Below are 20,673 nucleotides of genomic sequence, written 5' to 3' on the forward strand. Positions count from 1 at the left end.
CACACTGCCCGAAAGATGGGAGAACGTAGTGGCCAGCGATGGAAAATACTTTGAAAGATACATGTGTAATCAATTTGTTTCATTAAAGCCTCAAATGTTGGGGAAAAAACGGCGGAAGCAAAGTATGATGTATGGGAATGAAACGATCCCGCTTTCAGAAAAAAAGTTTTCCAATACTTATTGAAAGTCTCTCGTAAATCTGTAAGGGCACTAACTAATCAATAAACTTTTATTTAAGAATCGACTATTGCAGGTAGCCGCTCGATATTCAGGATTCTTTAGTTGAAACGGATTAAAAGAAACGGCATGGAATGTTTTTGTGAAATACCTGGCAAACACTTAAACTGGCAACATAATCACAGTTTCGGGTATTCGGATGACTCACTTCCGTATGCTGACAACAACTGCGAAGAACTTTTCACGCGACAGATATTTAGTATATATCTACTATTAAACTACGTTCCTCAGTACAAAGTGTTACGAGGGAAGTGATATAGTTTTAATTATTACCTCGAAAAAAATTGTCAGTTAATTTGATCTTTGTGCATACACGAGGGTAATCCGAAAAGTAAGGTCTTCTATATTTTTTATAAGTACATAGCCCTGTTTATTTCTTCAATGGTTTACATCAGTTTACAGCTTGAACATTTAGCTATTTTTCGACATAATCACCATTACTGTCATGCATTTTTGTAGACGCTATGGCAATTTGTGTCATACCAGCTCAGCGCCATGCTGCTCGTCGTTGGAGCTGAAACGCTGGGACCACAATTAACGCTGACAGGTACTGTGAGACTCTGAAAAAACTCAAACGGGCAATTCAGAACCGGAGAAGAGGAATGTTGAGCAAGGGCATGCACGTTCTCCATGACAACGCTTCCCCACACTTCGCTCGGCAAACCGTTGCTCACCTGCAATAGTTACAGTGGAACATAATCACTCACACACCCTATAGTGCTGACTTGGCGCCCAGTGACTCCACCTGTTCGCTAGGTTAAAAGAACATTTGGCCGGAAAGCGACTCAGCTCCGACGACGAGGTGAGAGAAGAGGTGAAAGAAGAGGTTCAAAAAATGGTTCAAATGGCTCTGAGCACTATGGGACTCAACATCTTACGTCATAAGTCCCCTGGAACTTAGAACTACTTAAACCTAACTAACCCAAGGACATCACACACACCCATGCCCGAGGCAGGATTCGAACCTGCGACCGTAGCGGTCCCGCGGTTCCGGACTGCAGCGCCAGAACCGCACGGCCACCGCGGCCGGCAAGAAGAGGTTCATAACTTTCTGAATAGCATGGCGGCGAGCTGGTATGACATGGGCGTACAAAAACTGCCACGGTGTCTACAAAAATGCATCGACAGAAATGGTGATTATGTCGAATAATAGCTAAATGTTCAAGCTGTAAACTGACGGAAACCAATGGGAAATAAACAGATCTATGACTTATAAAATATAGTAGACCTTACTCTTGGGATTACCCTCGTATATCTGCAGTCGAGTTAGAAACTGAAACTCTCAGTCCACAGTATTGTAGCATGCTGCTAGAGTAAACAAAACGAATTGGCGAGGCCGTTGCAAAAATTAAACTTGTGGTTTCGAGGTGTTAGTTAAGACTATATCACTTCCCCTCGAATTGTCCATAATAAACGCATGTGTTACTGCGGCTGGACACACGTAGCTTGGTGTTTGGCAGGTGACGCTGGACGGGCGGTGCGAGGGCCTGCCGTGGCTGGTGGAGGCGCACGAGAACCGGTCGCTGTTCCTGCTGACGTGGGGCAGCTTCCTGCCGCTGGAGCCGTCCGCCCCCGCCGCCCCCGCTGTCCCCGCCGCCCCCGGCGCCACCGCCACAGCGAGCGCGCCCGAGAGCGCCCGCTGCCACACCCGCAACAGGCTGCTGCTCTACACGGGACGTCCCGCCAGGTCTGTAGCACAGTGTAGGCGGAACGTCTCGCATTGTTGTTCGTTATTCAGCAGTCGCAATTGATTGCCACGATCGCCAGTGGAGAAGATGGAGGTAACGGCTACATAGAAAGGATTTGTCTCCCATGAATGTGATGCTCTCTAGCGTCTGTGGATGACGGCTTTGGACACGAGTTTCCGTCCGCAAATTAATTTTCTCCTGGAACCATCAAAAATGTCTTTTATTTTCCGGTTACGAGAGAAAAATAAACTACTGATGGAAGTCAAACTGCCATCCACCAATTCAAGGGAGCATCGCATTCATAGAAGACAAGGCCTTTATACGCAGCAACTAGCTTTATCTTCTCCACTGGAGATGGTGGAAATCAATTGTGATCATTGAGTAACAAAGAACATCGCGGTATGTTCCGCCTGCGGACACGGTTGCTGTTCTTGATTTGTTCCTTAAGACGCTCTCTACAAGCCCTCCCCAAATCTGTTGCAACATTTTTGCTTTGGAGCAGTAGGCTCGAAGAACTTTTATTCCAAGGCTCCTCCTCCCCGATGGCATCCTGCATAGTGTTTAAAGTATACTGCACACAAGCAATACTGTATTGCTCGTATTACTGAGTGCAGACAGAAGTATATTCTCTTCTCTATTCAAAGTTATAATCAATGACTTTCATATATAAGAAATGTATTAAGTTATTTAAGGAATAATGCAGTCAAGTAGTAATAAACTATATTCTATTTCAACTAAACAAGTTACAAACAGAAGTGTATTTCTCATGTGAAGCTAAAATTCGTGTATTCTATGTATGAAGTGCTGGATCAACACCTAATCTGTATAATTTTTGCAAACATACATTAGCGCAAACCATTTCAGATGCGAATCTGAAATAGAAATAGGCCATTACTAACCAACGTGCATCCAAATACAGCATATCACTTCCCTCTATATATCAAAAATTATTCTTAACCACGCTCATTGTGTTACATTTTCTTTTTTTTTCATTTTTGTTTGACATTTACATTATATAAATTATATTGTCATCAACTAGATAATAACAAATTATATGGAACCATTTTAACAATTGTTAAGCATTCAATTCGCTCTAACCTCAGAGAAATCTTTATACAGGGTGTTACAAAAAGATATGGCCAAACTTTCAGGAAACATTCCTCACACACAAAGAAAGAAAATATGTTATGTGGACATGTGTCCAGAAACGCTTACTTTCCATGTTAGAGCTCATTTTATTACTTCTCTTCAAATCACATTAATCATGGAATGGAAACACACAGCAACAGAACGTACCAGCGTGACTTCAAACACTTTTTTACAGGAAATGTTCAAAATGTCCTCCGTTAGCGAGGATAGATGCATCCACCCTCCGTCGCTTGGAATCCCTGATGCGGTGATGCAGCCCTGGAGAATGGCGTATTGTATCACAGCCGTCCACAATACGAGCACGAAGAGTCTCTACGTTTGGTACCAGGGTTGCGTAGACAAGAGCTTTCAAATGCCCCCATGAATGAAAGTCAAGAGGGTTGAGGTCAGGAGAGCGTGGAGGCCATGGAATTGGTCCGCCTCTACCAATTCATCGGTCATGAATCTGTTGTTGAGAAGCGTACGAACACTTCGGCTGAAATGTGCAGGAGCTCCATCGTGCATGAATCACATGTTGTGTCGTACTTGTAAAGGCACATGTTGTTGAGAAGCATACGAACACTTCGGCTGAAATGTGCAGGAGCTCCATCGTGCATGAATCACATGTTGTGTCGTACTTGTAAAGGCACATGTTCTAGCAGTACAGGTAGAGTATCCCGTATGAAATCATGATAACGTGCTCCATTTAGCGTAGGTGGAAGAACATGGGGCCCAATCAAGACATCACCAACAATGCCTGCCCAAACGTTCACAGAAAATCTGTGTTGATGACGTGATTGCACAATTGCGTGCGGATTCTCGTCAGCCCACGCATGTTGATTGTGAATCGAGGAAGTACAGTACATACTGACGAAACTAAAATGAGCTCTAACATGGAAATTAAGCGTTTCCGGACGCATGTCCACATAACATCTTTTCTTTTTTTGTGTGTGAGGAATGTTTCCTGAAAGTTTGGCCGTACCTTTTTGTAACACCCTGTATATTATGTTCTTTATATTATTTAAGAAAATCATTAACAGCTGTATACCAATAAGCCTGTAACAATGAAAAGTCTTTGCTATTAGATTCAGAAGCATCCGACCCACCTTACATTTCAAGGCGGTGGGTTACTCTGCACTGTTAATGAAATAAATAAATACACCCTGTTCGTGAAGTAACCTTCGTTTTCCTACAGTCATGGACCAGCTTTCGTTATGGTTCGTTTGTAGCAAACTGATAGAAAGGAAATAGCGACTTTGCCTATAATCTACTGTTGTAAGTTTCCGATAATGTACTAGCAAAATTTCAGAAACTTTCTCGTATAATGAGATTTAAAAACTGCGTTTCTCATTATTACTATAACATAAAGTTTACAAACGATGTGCTGAATTTTCTAATGCTTTATTTACGCTAAGAGTGCATGTCTGAAGGAATTTGCGTCGTATTTCTGAATGACACAGGCACTGCAATATGATGTTTATCTGTCGAGACCGGGCAAGAGACTTTCAAGTAAAATATCTTCCCTTTTAAGGGGATATACATAATGGATGAACGAGTACAGGATGAAGACACATGGTTGACGATATATGGAAGTTTGGGTGTGGCCATCAGTCATGTTCGGGTACGCGAAATACACTACTGGACATTAAAATTGCTACACCAAGCAGAAATGCAGATGATAAACGGGTATTCATTGAACAAATATATTATACTAGAACTTACATGTGATTACATTTTCACGCAATTTGGGTGCATAGATCCTGCGAAATCAGTACCCAGAACAACCACCTCTGGCCGTAATAACGGCCTTGATACGCCTGGGCATTGAGTCAAACAGAGCTTCGTTGGCGTGTAAAGGTACAGCTGCCCATGCGGCTTCAACACGATACCACAGTTCATCAAGAGTAGTGACTGGCGTATTGTGACGAGCCAGTTGCTCGGCCAACATTGACCAGACGTTCTCAGTTGGTGAGAGATCTGAAGAATGTGGTGGCCATGGCAGCAGTCGAACCTTTTCTGTATCCAGAAAGGCCCGTACAGGACCTGCAACGTGCGGTCGTGCATTATCCTCCTAAAATGTAAGGTTTCGCAGGGAGCGAATGGAGAGTCGTAACACATCTGAAATGTAACGTCCACTGTTCAAAGTGCCGTCAATGCGAACAAGAGGTGACACAGACGTGTAACCATTGGGAACCCAAACCATCACGCCGGGTGATACGCCAGTATGGCGATGACGAATACGCGCTTCCAATGTGCGTTCACCGCGATGTCGCCAAACACGGATGCGACCACCATGATGCTGTAAACAGAACCTGGATTTATCCGAAAAAGTGACGTTTTGCCGTTCGTGCACCCAGGTTCGTCGTTGAGTACACCATCGCAGGCGCTCCTGTCTGTGATGCAGCGTCGAGGATAACCGCAGCCATGGTCTCCGAGCCGATAGTCCATGCTGCTGCAAACGTCGTCGAACTGTTCGTGCAGATGGTTGTTGTCTTGCAAACGTCCCCATCTGTTGACTCAGGGATCGAGACGTGGCTGCACGATCTGTTACAGCCATGCGGTTAAGATGCCTGTCATCTCGAATGCTAGTGATACGAGGCCGTTGGGATCCAGCACAGCGTTCCGTATTACTCTCCTGAACCCACCGATTCCATATTCTGCTAACAGTCATTGGAACTCGACCAACGCGAGCAGCAATGTCGCGATACGATAAACTGCAATCGCGATAGGCTACAATCCGACCTTTATCAAAGTCGGAAACGTGATGGTACGTATTTCTGCTCCTTACACGAAGCATCACAACAACGTTTCACCAGGCAACGCCGGTCAACTGCTGTTTGTGTATGAGAAATCGGTTGGAAACTTTCCTCATGTCAGCACGTTGTAGGTGTCGCCACCGGCGCTAAACTTGTGTGAATGCTCTGAAAAGCTAATCATTTGCATATCACAGCATCTTCTTCCTGTTGGTTAAATTTCGCGTTTGTAGCACGTCAGCTTCGTGGCGTAGCAATTTTAATGGCCAGTAGTGTAGTAAGGCGACCACTAGCGATAAGCGGGAAATCTGGATTCGAATTCTGGTCTGGTTTAAATTTTCACTGTCGTCATTCTATTATACAGGAAACCGTTGTGCGTATTCACAATTGCGAATACAATTAATATATATATTATTGAAAAATGTGGTTCATTGTGTAGGCAAGCACTGTATCATTATTGAAGCTTAAGATTTGAATGTCATTTTCTTTTCAATGATAACATTTCTTTTGCACCTGTCCTATAAATTCTAGTTTATAAATTTCAGTTTTACCGTAGGGTTTAGCAGCCACAACACTGTTGAAGCCTTTAGAGTCATCACCACGAAGGTAGTGAGTGTATCGCACAACACGTCCTGTTACAAATAGAGACTGCCTCCTTGCTTTCCCTGCTGTGACTGATACCTTCGAGGTTTTTGTCACATTTGTGTTCATTTACATTATTGGCACACCTTGCAGTGTTTTGTCAGACGCCTTTGCAGTATCTACAGTGGTGGCAACTCCACTGAGTGATGTATGCCCTGTCTTCTGTCAGTAACAGTCCAATGCAGAAATAATATCAGTTAACTGACAAATATCTTCAGTTTCCTTCACTGCCCGCTGCACAGATGCTTCACTGGCTTCTGTTAGGGCATTATGCAAACGTTTATAATACCTCTCAGATTTGACAGGTGGCGATAGGAGACCCATCACAGCACAGAATATCTCGGCTCCATTTCTTCCCTCCCCAGTACACCTCATGGAATAAGCAAGACTATCACCTTCACTATCTTTTGTATATGTCACAGGAGATGTCATTGTACATTTCGTTACTTTATACACTTGACGTTCCGCTACAGTTTTACTGGATAGGCCTCTTCTCTTGCTTTACGTCCTCACTAATGGTAAGGGATTTTTCAGTATTACAATATTTACATTTAGCAACAGACAACAATTCTGAAATCCTGCACTTACTAATTAAAATATAACCATTATTTTCACTATTTGGAACACCAACACCTCGTTCATTTTTCGTAAGATGTTTCAACTTGCGTTTTTTAAGCACTGAAAGGTGAACTTTTAGGCCGAACCTCGCTTCGCTGCGGTATAACATTTGCTTCATTTTTTTACGATTTCCATCAAAATGCTACTGTAGATTACCGTAAAATTTACCATTACAACTGAACTTCTTCGTTCATGACATTTTACGATGTAAAAATGTCTGAAACACGCAGTCTCAGCAAAAAATTGACAACACGAACATACGCGAAAAACACAAGTAAATAGAAGTAGTCTACTTGTAGCACAAAGGGATCGCTGTTCATAGTACCGTTGACATGTTCTTCCGGGATATTACACAAAGGAATTGTTATGGAAACAGCGGCACCAAAATTAAATAAGGAGACACCGTAGGAAAGGTTAGTGTTTGACAATAGTGTGACAGCTACGTATTCACGCGCGGCATCTGCTTCAGCACGGCGTTTAAACATGAAGAAGTTGAGGTACTACTCATAAAGTACATAATGTAATTAAATTAAAATATTTCCATTTTTGGGCCCTCATGACGTACAGTTTCCATTAATAACACAGGCAGTGCCATTTCGCATTTATTCGCCAATAAGAGGCACTCGACTGTCAATAAAAGTGTCCTATCTGGACGGAAAAGATGTGACGTACGAGTGCTGGTTGCGACACACGGACGTCGACATATGGAAGTGTTGGGTCTGGCCATGATTCGTGCACGGATAGCTGAAGCGGTTAAGGCAACCGCTAGCATATATCGGGAAATCCGGATGAGAGTCCTGGCACAGCACAGACTTTCATTGTTGTCATTCTATTATACAGCCTTTGGTGGTTCATATTCGCAACTGTGAATACATTTCCTGTATCTCTTGACGGCTACAATCGCTGCATTGCCTGTTCCTTCGAACGTGCAGTCATGTCTGAAGGAATATGGTATCGAACTTCTTAATAACACAGGTACTGCTATTTGGTATTAGGTTATTCGGCCTTCCGGCTTTGCGGGGATGTGGCAAAGTATGCATTGACAGCACTGTTTCGCCAGAGATCATTATACGGCGAGATATTCTCCTTGCGGCCTAGGTACTTGGTTTCCCATATCCCCCTCCAACCAAAGCGAGACTGGTATGGAGTTCAGTTACACTACTGGCCATTAAAATTGCTACACCACGAAGATGCCGTGTTACAGATGCGAAATTTAACCGACAGGAAGATGATGATGTAAAATGAAAATGATTACATTTTCAGAGCATTCACACGAAGTTGGCGCCGGTGGCGACAACAACAACGTGCTGACATGAGGAAAGTTGCGGTTTATCATATCGCAACATTGCTGCTCGAGTTGGTCGAGATCCAATGACTGTTAGCAGAATATGGAGTCAGTGGGATCAGGAGGGTAATACGGAACGCCGTGCTGGATCCCAACGGCCTCGTATCACTAGCAGTCGAGATGACAGGCATCTTATCCGCGTGGCAGTAACGCATCGTGCATCCACTTCTCGATCCCTGAGTCAACAGATGGGGACGTTTGCAAGACAACAACCATCTGCACGAAGAGTTGGACCACGTTTGCAGCAGCATGAACTATCAGCCCGGAGACAATGGCTGCGGTTCCCCTTGACGCTGCATTACAGACAGGAGCGCCTGCGGTGGTGTACTCAACGACGAACCTGGGTGTACGAATCTCAAAACGTCATTTTTTCGGATGAATTCAGGTTCTGTTTACAGCATCATTATGGTCGCATCCGTGTTTGGCGACATCGCGGTGAACGCACATTGGAAGCGCGTATTCGTCATCGCCCTATTGGCGTATCACCCGGCGTGATGGTACGGGGTGCCATTGGTTACACGTCTCGGTCACTTCTTGTTCGCATTGACGGCACTTTGAACAGTTGACGTTACATTTCAGATGTGTTACGACCCGTGGCTCTACCCTTCATTCGATCCCTGCGAAACCCTACATTTCAGCAGGATAATGCACGACCGCATGTTGCAGGTCCTGGATACAGAAAATGTTCGACTGCTGCCCTGGCCAGCACATTCTCCATATCTCACCAATTGAAAACGCCTGGTCAATGGTGGCGGAGCAACTGGTTCGTCACAATACGCAAGTCATTACACTTGATGAACTGTGGTATCGTGTTGAAGCTGCATGGGCAGCTGTACCTGTACACGCCATCCAAGCTGTGTTTGACTCAATGCCCAGGCGTATCAAGGCCGTTTTTACGTCCAGAGGTGGTTGTTCTGGGTACTGATTTCTCAGGATCTATGCACCCAAATTGCGTGAAAATGTAATCACATGTCAGTTGTAGTATAATATATTTGTCCAATGAATACCCGTTTCTCATCTGCATTTCTTCTTGGTCTAGCTATTTTAATGGCCAGTAGTGTATATAATCCAACTAGAGATGCAGTACATCAGCTGTCACAACAGTATGAAAGATGTGTATAGCAGACAGATTTCAACAGATATAACTTCATCCTTAAGCCTTGGTGTTGACAGTTTCCGTAACGTGGTGTTTCGTGTCGCAGGCTGCTGCGCGTGGTGTGCCCCGCGTCGCCCAACGCTCGCCAGTACGCGGTGCACGTGTTCTCCGAGGAGTGGTTCGGCGAGCCGGCGGCGCAGCAGGTGTACCTGTCGCCGCCGCGGCCGGCCTCCTTCCTGGTGGAGTTCGTGTCGCGGGAGGCGGGCGCCGCCTCGCTCAGCTGGCTCGAGATCTCCAGGCCGCGCGCCTCGCTGCGCCTGCTCGACGCCGCCCCCGCGCCGGCCAACGACTCGGCCGGACTGCCCACGCCGCCCCTCGTCGAGTGCCCGCACAAGTGCCCCGAGCTCAACGCCTGCATCAGCGCCGCCCTCTGGTACGTACCTCTCTTCCTCGTGGTTATCCACTCTACGATCTCAAGTATCCGGAAACATATTAGTGGACATTGATATGGGGGTTGCCACCCTTCACCTTTACCACAGATTAGCTCTGCTGGGGACCTATCCAGGAAGGAATGAACGGCCGTTCTCGCCAAGCAACTGAAACCACAGAACGTAGTGATTTTTTTTTTCTTCAGAATTACAGCCTATTATCTGAAAAATTAAAATAGGCCATACAAACCACATCTTCTTGGCTATTAATAAAGTTATACAGGGTGGTTTATTGATAGTGACCGGGCCGGCCGAGGTGGCCGAGCGGTTCTAGTAGGTACAGTCTGGAACCGCGCGACCGCTACGGTCGCAGGTTCGAATCCTGCCTCGGGCATGGATGTGTGTGATGTCCTTAGGTTAGGTTTAAGTAGTTCTAAGTTCTAGGGGACTGATGACCTTAGAAGTCCCATAGTGCTCAGAGCCATTTTTGATAGTGACCGGTCCAAATATCTCACGAAATAAACATCAAACGAAAAAACTGAAAGGAACGAAAGTCGTCTAGCTTGAAGGAGGAAACCACATGGCGCGCTGGCCTCGGTGGCCATGCGGTTCTAGGCGCTCTAGTCCGGAACCGCGCGACTGCTACGGTCGCAGGTTCGAATCCTGCCTCGGGCATGGATGTGTGTGATGTCCTTAGGTTAGTTAGGTTTAAGTAGTTCTAAGTTCTAGGGGACTGATGACCTCCGAAGTCCCATCGTGCTAAGAACCATTGAACCACATGGCGCTATGGTTGGCCCGCTAGATGGTGCTGCCATAGGTCAAACGGATATCAACAGCGTTTCTTTTAAATAGGAACCCCCATTTTGTATTACACGTTCGTGTAGTACGTAAACAAATATCAATGTTTCAGTTGGACCACATTTTTCGCTCTGTGATAGATGGCGCTGTAATAGTCACAAACGTATAAGTACGTGGTATGACGTAACATTCCGCCAGTGCGGAGGTATTTTCTTCTTGATACATTACTCCTGTTAAAATGGACCGTTACCAATTGTGGAAAAGGTCGATATTGTGTTGATGTATGGCTGTTGTGATCAAAATGCCCAACGGGCATGTGCTCGGTATCCTGGACATCATCCAAGTGTCCGTACTATTCGCCGGATAGTTACGTTATTTAAGGAAACAGGAAGTGTTCAGTCACAAGTTAAACGCCAGCCACGACCTGCAACAAATGATGATGCCCAAGTAGGTGTTTTAGCAACTGTCGCGGCTAATCCGCACATCAGTAGCAGACAAATTGCGCGAGAGTCGGGAATCTCAAAAACGTCGGTGTTGAGAATGCTACTACATCAACATCGATTGCACCCGAACCATATTTCTATGCACTAGGAATTGCATGCCGATGACTTTGAACGTCGTGTACAGTTCTGCCTCTGGTCATAAGAGAAATTATGGGACGATGACCGATTTTTTGCACGCGTTCTATTTAGCGACGAAGCGTCATTCACCAACAGGAATAACGTAAATCGGCATAATATGCACTATTGGGCAACGGATAATCCACGATGGCTGCGACAAGTGGAGCATCAGCGACGTTGCCGGGTTAATGTTTGGTGCGGCGTTATGGGAGGAAGGATAATTGGCCCCCATTTCATCGATGACAATCTAAATGGTGCAATGTATGCTAATTTCCTACGTAATGTTCTACGGATTTACCACACGATGTTTCACTGCATGACGGAATGGCGATGTACTTCCAACATGATGGATGTCCGGCACATAGCTCGAGTGCGGTTGAAGCGGTATTGAATAGCATATTTCATGCCAGATGGATTGGTCGTCGAAGCACCATACCATGGCCCGCAAGTTCACCGGATCTGACGTCCCCGGATTTCTTTCTGTGTGGAAAGTTGAAGAATATTTGCTATCGTGATCCACTGACAACGCCTGACAAAATGCGTCAGCGCATTGTCAATGCATGTGCGAACATTACGGAAGGCGAACTACTCGCTGTGGAGAGGAATGTCGTCTATCCGGGATGGCAGCTTGGTAACGTGTAGTTGAATGCCTCATGAAGTCTTCCATGGCCTTCCTGGGTACTGCGGCTGCAGTATTGTCCAAGATGCGCCAGGCCGACTCGTTCAAATGGTTCAAATGGCTCTGAGCACTATGGGACTTAACATCTATGGTCATCAGTCCCTTAGAACTTAGAACTACTTAAACCTAACTAACCTAAGGACACCACACAACACCCAGTCATCACGAGGCAGAGAAAATCCCTGACCCCGCCGGGAATCGAACCTGGGAACCCGGGCGCGGAAAGCGAGAACGCTACCGCACGATCGACTCGTTCCTTACTGTTGCTTTGAGATCCAACATTATTAATTCCTGACGGCCATCCCCCGGTGCATCTTCGTAGAGTTAGGTCCCACAATGTGTTCTGGCGTGCCTACACTGCCGTGGGCGCAGCTATAGTTCATCCGTCTTTTGATTTTTTATAGATACGTAACATATGGGCGATGGCCAGTCAGGTAATGTATCAGTGCCCTCGACTAGTTAACGAGTCACATTTTTAATCTCTCCCTGGTGATAGGGAGTAGTTCGTATGTTCTCCTGCTTCTGTCTAAGGTGTCACATTCATTTTGCCACCTTTGTAATATGCGACCTTTTATCAACATTTTTGATTTGGCATCAGTTGCAAGCATCCTTCCTACTTCCATTGCATTACCTTTCTTTAACCAGTAAAAGGCCCAGCTCTTACTAATTTCCAAGTCCACCGGGCATATTCCTGGAATTACTAACAAAGTAACTCTCGGGGCAGAGAAGCAGGCGGCCGTTACTATTAATAGCACTCCTTATAAGCTCTTCTAACTAATGAGGCTGGCTTCACCAACTGCAATCTACGAGCCGAAACGCTCGTATTATATCCTACGACTGACGCTAATACAGACTGATATTATGATGTGATTGTTTTCAACAAAAGCCGAAACTGCCTGTTTGCAAAGGTTATTAATTTTGTTCAGCACATTTGTACCTTCTCTGCCTGCTTCCTCTTTATGATGTCCAAACTTAGGACGTTCATGTAGAAATAACCCTAGATATCTTGTTCCTGAGCGTCTCCTAATCTTAAAATCATTTTATTTTATTTTAGTGTTTCTCTCTAGGTTCCCTTTCAGCGGCAGATACGGTGTTTTGTGAGGTTACAGTGACAGTTCAACGCTTCGACACCAGTTCTCAAGTTCGTGGAGTACCGCATTCCATTTGTCTTGAGGTACAAAGTAGTTAGTTGGACGGTGCGGTCTGGAGCGAAGCCGACCAAATAAGGGTTCCCATAGGTGTTCCATTTGGATGAGGCCGGGACTTCGGACAGGCAACTCCATTCCAGCAATGTTATTGTCCTTATTTTCACAAACCATTGCTCCACAGATGCTGCTGTATCATAGGGTGCACTATCATGCTGATATAATCATCTCCTCAGAATGGATTCTCTGCTGTAATCTGTACAAAATACTGTAAAAAGTGTTCAAATCCTTCCATATTTAAGATTTTCTTAAGCAAAATAGTGGGACTGCACCTTAACCACGAAAAATACTCTCATATCATAACACTACATCCTCTGTGCTTCACTGCTGGCACTACACAGGCCGCAGCTCTTAGCTGATACATGTCTACAGAGCGACAAGTTAGGTATTTATCTTTTTCTGTGTTTTCCTCGTAGTATGTTTATTAAATGTCGTGCGTATGTTTCTCTTGAAGAGGTTTAATCTTGCGTTTTTGTAAGCGTAAATTTATTCAGTCTACAGCGCAGTAGTTGCTCATTTGTTTTGTTTTGAAGGCAACCGCCCGTTTGTTTAGTAAGGGAGCCAATCAGGTCGCAGCTCTCTGCTGTGATACGAGTGCGTCTACAGAGCGACAAGTTGAGTGTTTATCTTTTTCTGTGTTTCCCTAGTAGTATATTTATTAAATTTCGTCACTGTTTTTCTGTTTAAGAAGTTCAATCTTACGTTTTTGTAATAGTGAATTCATTGAGTCCTTAGCGCAATAATTGCTCACTGAACAGTAGCTCATTAAAGCATCAGCGTCCATTGGGGACACATCAAAACGGTTGCAAGATGAATATCTAGGATTCTGTGTGATTTTATAGTTTACTTCTTCAGTTACTCTTGTTAGGACGGTGAGGATGTGCGCATGCTGTTTGCGGATGCAGGACGAGCTGACGCAGTTTGCTAACGGCTGAATGCGCTTTTGGCTACGGTCTATCGCCTTCAGACTGCTGCCTCGGGGTGTAACGGTGACGGAGAATCTATTCAGTTACATGGGACACCTCGGGTGTTACTTGTTTTGCCCAAGGGCTCTGCTTCCGAGGCACCTCCTATGTACCCGACGGTGTATCCGCACTCACTGAGGGGTGAGTGGTGGGTAGTAACGAATTCGTGTCATTGGTGGCGCGCCGGCTGGTGTGGCCGTGCGGTTAAAGGCGCTTCAGTCTGGAACCACGTGACCGCTACGGTCGCAGGTTCGAATCCTGCCTCGGGCATGGATGTGTGTGATGTCCTTAGGTTAGTTAGGTTTAAGTAGTTCTAAGTTCTAGGCGACTGATGACCTCAGACGTTAAGTCGGATAGTGCTCAGAGCCATTTGAACCATTGGTGGCGGGGGGCTAATGTGGAGACTGGCCGCCTGGCCTCGCCCTTTCGCCCTGTGAGTGGACAGGTGGCCGCTGCTTCAGCAGGGTCCGAGCAGGTTCACATGGGGGAAGGATTTGCTAGTCATTGGGAGCTCCAACGTTAGTGGGGTGGGCCTCATATGAGATGTGGAGATGGTCTATCGAACTAGCAGGGTCACCAACGACACCTGCAGCATGGGCTCTGACATGTGGCTGGCGGAGCTAGGGAAGACCACAGGCCTTGCGTGCGGGTTTCAAGGCGAGCTCACAACTTTGCAGCATTTTTCCCACGGTTGATAGGTGTCTCTTGGTCTGGTGTGAAGTGGAAGGTCTCAACCAAAGGCTTCCTCGACTCGGTGACGGTCTTGGCCGCTGATTTCTAGGCCTGCGCTATCGTTTGGGGATTTGCAGGACTGCCCTTGGTAGGTCGGGCGTGCACTACACAAAGAGGCAGCTAGTCGCGTAGCAGAGTACTTGTGGAGTGCACATGAGGGTTTTTTAGGCTAGATGGTAGTTTGAGATGCTCTGATGAACAATCGCCAGTCGATATGCAGCAAGGGAGGTCAGAGGGCGTTCAGAGTAAACACATTTATAATAAATTTCTCGAATTTACTGCCCTCCAGGAAAGTTTTTCCACTCAAATTACTCTTGAGACCCAGAGCTGTGTGAAACCTGGTGTGGAAAGGTCTGAGATATTTAGTGCAACGTTTATCGCAAACACAAATTAGAGACCATGGAGTGTTTATTGCAGTTGAAAGCTATTGTCTCTATTGAGGTCGAAGTTCAGTATGGCAGTGAAACTATCTGGTCGCGATAACAGGTGTAAAGGAAACTAAATTAATTGCTGGATGTTTTAACCGGCCACGCGAGTCTGCTATGACAGTTCCAGAGACTTTCGAAGAAAGTCTACGGTCAGTAGCGTGCAAATACTGAGATCATGCAATACAAGTTGAAGGCGACTTTAACCTACCGGGTATGGATTAATTGCCAGAGGTACAGACAGACAGTCATGCGAAATACTTTTGAACACATTATCCGAAAACTGTGTTGAGCAGCTATCTTGGCAGACCATATCCAATGGAAATATCTTAGACCTTGTAGCTACAAACAGACCGAACCTTATCGACAAAGGCAGTATAGAAAAGGGGATTAGCGATCCTTATGTCATAGCAACTATGGTTACGAAACTTAAGAAATCAGTCATGAAGGCTAGGGGAATGTTTCTGCTAGACAGAGCAGTTAAGCAGTTGTTAGCATCTCAGTTAAACAGTGAACTGACATCATTTAGTTCCTGTAAGATGGACGTAGAGGAATTATGGGCAAAGTTGAAGCAGATTGTAAATCGTGGTCTGGAGAGCTAAGTGTTTAGTGAATGGATAAAGGATGGAAAGACCTTCAATGTTTTAACAACGAAAGTCGCATGATTCTGAGGAAGCAGAGGTTGTTGAACCTTTGGTTCAGAAGTGAACGTACAAATGACGACCAACGAAGTTTCGTAGAGATTCGTGCGTCTGTGAAAATATCTATGCCGGAAGTCTACAACAAACTACCACTGTCACATCGCAGAGAACACGAGAAAACTCCGGTCGCATGAAAAATCGCTAAGCGGGTCTAAGGCTTCCATTGCCGGCTCGTTTACCAGTCTGGTGTGGCAGTTGAAGTTAGCAAAGCCAAAACCGAAGTTTTAAATTTTACGTTACCTAGTCTGCATTTATCACGAATCCCTCAGCTGGCATAAAGTTCCAGGCGACTGGAAAATAGTGCAGATGACTCCAGTGTGTAAGAAGAGTAAAAGAACGGACCCAGAAAATTACAGACCAATATCCCTAACTTCGGTTTGCTGCAGAATCCTTGAACATAATCTCAGTGCGAATACAATAAACTTTCTCGAGACTGAAAAGCTTATGTACAAGAATCAGCATGGTTTTAGAAAACATCGCTCGTGCAAAACTCAACTTGCCTTTTTCTTACATGACACACTGCGAACTAATGATCAAGGACAACAGGCAGATGCCATATTTCTAGATTTTCGGAAGGCGTTTGACACGGTACCCCGTTGCACTCTGTTAACGAAGGTACGAGCATATGGAATTTCACAGATATGTGAGTCGCTGGAAGACTTCTTAAATAATAGAACTCAGTATGTTGTCCTCGACGGAGTGTGTTCATCAGAGCCAAGGGTGTAATCAAGAGTGCCCCTGAAAAATATGATAGGACTGTTGTTGTTCTCTGTATACATAAACGATTTGGCGGACAGGGTGGGCAGCAATCTGCGTTTGTTTGCTGATGATGCTGTGGTGTACGGTAAGGTGTCGAAGTTGAGGGCCTGTGGGAAGATACGAGACGACTTAGACAAAAGTTCTAGTGTGCTTAATAGCAGTTTCTTCTAAATGTGGAAAAATGTAAGTTAATGCAGATGAGTAAGAAGAGCAAACCTGTAACGTTAGGATACAGTATCACTAGTGTTCTGCATAACACAGTAAAATCGTTTAAATATCTGGCATAATGTTGCAAAGCGGTATGAAATGGAATGAGCATGTGAGAACTGTGGTAGGGAAGACAGATGTTGGACTTCGGTTTATTGGGAGAATTCTAGGAAAGAGTGGTTCACCTGTAAAGGAGACCGCGTATAGTACGACCTATTCTTGAGTACTGATCGAGTGCTTGGGATCTGTATGAGGTCCGACTGAAGGAAGACATCGAAGCAGTTCAGAGGAGTGCTGTTATATTTGTTACCGGTAGGTTCGAACAACACGTGTTACGGAGATGCTTCGGGAGCTCAAATGGGAATGCCTGGAGGGAAGCCGACGGCATTTCCGAGAAACACTATTGAGAAAATTTAGAGAACCAGCATTTGAAGCTGACTACCGAACGATTTCACTGCCGATAACATATATTGCCCATAAGGACCACGAAGATAAGATACGAGAAATTAGGGCTCATACGGAGGCATATAGACAGTCGTTTTTTCCGCTCTCCATTTGCGAGTGCAACTGAAAAGGAAATGATTGGTGGTGGTACGAGGTACCCTCCTCCACGCACCACGCGCCATATTGTTGGCTTGTCCAGTATCTATGTAGATGTAGATGTAGAAGTAGATGTACAATGTTGACACTAACATTCTTCAGGCAGTCTCAAAAACCCAAACTCTTCCATCGGATTGCCACAGGGTATATTGCCATCCACTGTCCACTGGGGTTGCTCTTCACACCACCAAAGGCTTCACTTAAGACTGACTACTGAAATGTGTGGCTGTTGAGGAGCTGTTCGATCCGAATTCTTTTTAACTTCCGAAGCACAATCAAAGTATAGCTGGACTGCTGGTAGCACGCTGTAACTCATGAGCGACTCCCTTCGCTAATTTCATGCGATCTTTTATGACTGCCCTTCGCAGTGCTCAGCAGCCATGGCACGCTCTGCCTGATCTTCGATCAACTGCGGTTGTTCCTTCTCGTTTTCACTTCACAGTCACATTATCAAGTGCCGAGTTGGTCAGCTTCAAAACGATGAAATGTCCCTGATTCTCACGTAATATGTTCAGTGAGCTCTCCTGGCCGATCCATTCTGTTGTTTCTGCTTTTATACTCACAACACAGCCCGCTTCCTTTCATACTGGCGGATCCACGTCTCATGACATCTACAGGTCAATTCCGCATTACATAGGGGTGTCTGTATACTACTGATCACTTAGTGTACCTGTCTCTCAGCTGCCTTGCCCTGTTACTAGTATCGTATAATGGATAGTTTGTTTTTTCTATATCACACCCTTCCCATCTGTGATCCGCCAATAGGAATGAACTGGCATTGGGACTGCCACTTTTCAGCCTATCAGCACCTTTTGTTTGTTACTAATGTCACTTTCTACCGGTTATTTTTACGCAATTATCCCTTTACTTACTTACTCGCACAGCGACTGGTCAAATGACGCCGGTACTGTCGACTTACTATCAGAGAAGGGTATAAATTAGATGATCGCACCTGCTTACATACATTACCCACTGCGATGACCATACGTAATTTTCACTGCAACTTCATGTGTAAAATGTAGTGGAAGTCAACACATGTCGAAATAGTTTCGTTAACTGAGCAACAAACCTAACTCAATCAACCATAACGAATCAGACGAGGGAACACGAGCGAAGAGAGGCACCACATTTAAACGTCTTCCCTTTAATCGTCGTAAGAGCCGGCCTAGCTCTCCTTTGTGGAAGGATCCTTTACACTCATCGACAGTTGAATTTTGTTTCCAAGAAGTTGTTTCGCTTTCATTTAATGATTGCTTCAGAATTTCGGCTTTTTCTTGGAACTCCTTCATGGTGGCAGTCTAACAAAGAATTTCATTCTGTAACTGACCGGCATTTGGCGAAGTTTGAATACGGTTCCTTGGGTCGGAGTCTTCTGCTATAACTAGAAGAAAACTTTTGACGACGCATCTTTATATGTGCTAGGAAAGGTTTAAATTCTGCATCGACGCCAGTGGTACATTTTATTAGTTCTGTTGAATGGACTGTTTTTAAACTGCCTACTGATGTTTCAGTGGAGGCTAGGAGGGAGACATGTAGTGTGTTGACTGCGACACGTCCACCCAAGAGTAATAACACAGCAGCTCAGAGGGCTGCTTTATGTTCACTTAGAACCGATCCGGATATTGTTATTTTACCTGTAGACAAGGGGATTTCCACTGTTGTTTTGGGCAAGCAGGATTACGTTCAAAAGGTCCAGTGTTTACTGTCTGATTCTGCGTAACGCAGGATTTCTGCTGACCACACAAAAGGTGGCTCCTGAAGTATCACCGAACACTACCAAAAGTCTTAAATCTTATTGTGCAGTTCCCCCTAGGTTAAACGGCCTTCCTAAGGTCCCCAAGGAAGGGGATCCTCTTAGTACAATCGTGAGTAACGTTGGTGTTCTGACATATCGTGTAGCTTGCTACTCTCTTCAGACCTATAGTAGGTCGGTGTGAGCATCACATTAAGAACTCTGCAGATTTCTTACGTTGATTAGAGGGAAGACCTCTGAATAACTCTGATGTGGTCTCTGTCTTCACTCATGTTACTCTACCTGATTTGTTACGGTTGATTGAAGTTAGGCGTGATCTTGAATTATCGAATCTGTGTCGACTTCCAAATACTTTTTATTCAATGACCAATAAATACTACGAGCAAATACATGGAGTTGCGATGGGAGGCCCGTTGTCACCTACCGTTGCTAATTTTTCTATGTAAGATTTTGACGAACGGGCCTTGAAGTCGGCGGCTTTGAAACATGAGTGTCATAAGCAGACGATATTTTTGTTGTTTTGTCTCATGACAATGAGAGCTTGAAGGAATTTTTAGAACCCTGAATACAATTCAGCCGAATATTTATTTAACTACGGAGGTGGAGAAGGATGTCTGTCTTCCCTTCCTTGATTTACTGGTCGAGCGGAAGGTTGATGGTACGTTGGGGAACGCCGTTTATAGGAAGCCCATTCACAAGTCATTGTATCAGCAGGCTGATAGTTGTCACCATCCGGTTCAGCTCATGGCTTACCTCATACCATGGTGCACAGCCCTCATGCCATCTCGGACTCTGAGAGTTTGTCAACCGAGTTATCCCACCTCGAGGCTGCCTTTTGTCAGAACTATTATAGTGAAAGACAGAGCAGTCACCATTGCGCTATCGACCAACTGTTCACTGGGTGATTGGTGATAATATCGTGGCCTTTTTGGCTTACGCAAGGAACATTTCGAACAAGACTGGTGGTGTTTTTCGGAAATACGATGTGATAGGTGTCTTTAGACCACAATCTAAGATCTGGGTCCTTTTAAATTCCATAAAGGATTGTAATGGTTCGCATAAGGTGAGTGTCTACCGAATTCCTTGCAACTGTGGCAAGTCATATATTGGTCAGACTATCAGGACTGTGGAGGACCCGCATACTGAGCATAAATGGCACACACGCTTACAGCAGCTGGGGAAGTCCACCATTGCAAAATATTCTTGGCACTGGCCATTCTATTTGATATAACAATGGACTGCCAGATATTGGGTTAGTTTAGTAAGCTGTAGGAATTAGATTAGCAAGTAATCT

General features: G+C 45.0%; 1 protein-coding gene across 1 annotated transcript in view; it reads left to right on the forward strand.

Annotated features, from left to right (window-relative positions):
- LOC126474750 (uncharacterized) overlaps window positions 1–20,673 on the forward strand; it is a gene marked incomplete at its 5' end in the record, with an annotated part of 503,945 nt that overhangs the window by 460,052 nt on the left and 23,220 nt on the right. The window contains 3 exons of the mRNA XM_050102226.1: window positions 1,698–1,801; window positions 1,859–1,924; window positions 9,614–9,940. Of these exons, the coding sequence (XP_049958183.1) occupies window positions 1,698–1,801; window positions 1,859–1,924; window positions 9,614–9,940 (497 nt within the window). The remainder of the gene's footprint in view (window positions 1–1,697; window positions 1,802–1,858; window positions 1,925–9,613; window positions 9,941–20,673) is intronic.

This window comes from Schistocerca serialis, chromosome 4, assembly GCF_023864345.2.
Source record: "Schistocerca serialis cubense isolate TAMUIC-IGC-003099 chromosome 4, iqSchSeri2.2, whole genome shotgun sequence".
In the NCBI taxonomy this organism is placed as follows: Eukaryota; Metazoa; Arthropoda; class Insecta; order Orthoptera; family Acrididae; genus Schistocerca; species Schistocerca serialis.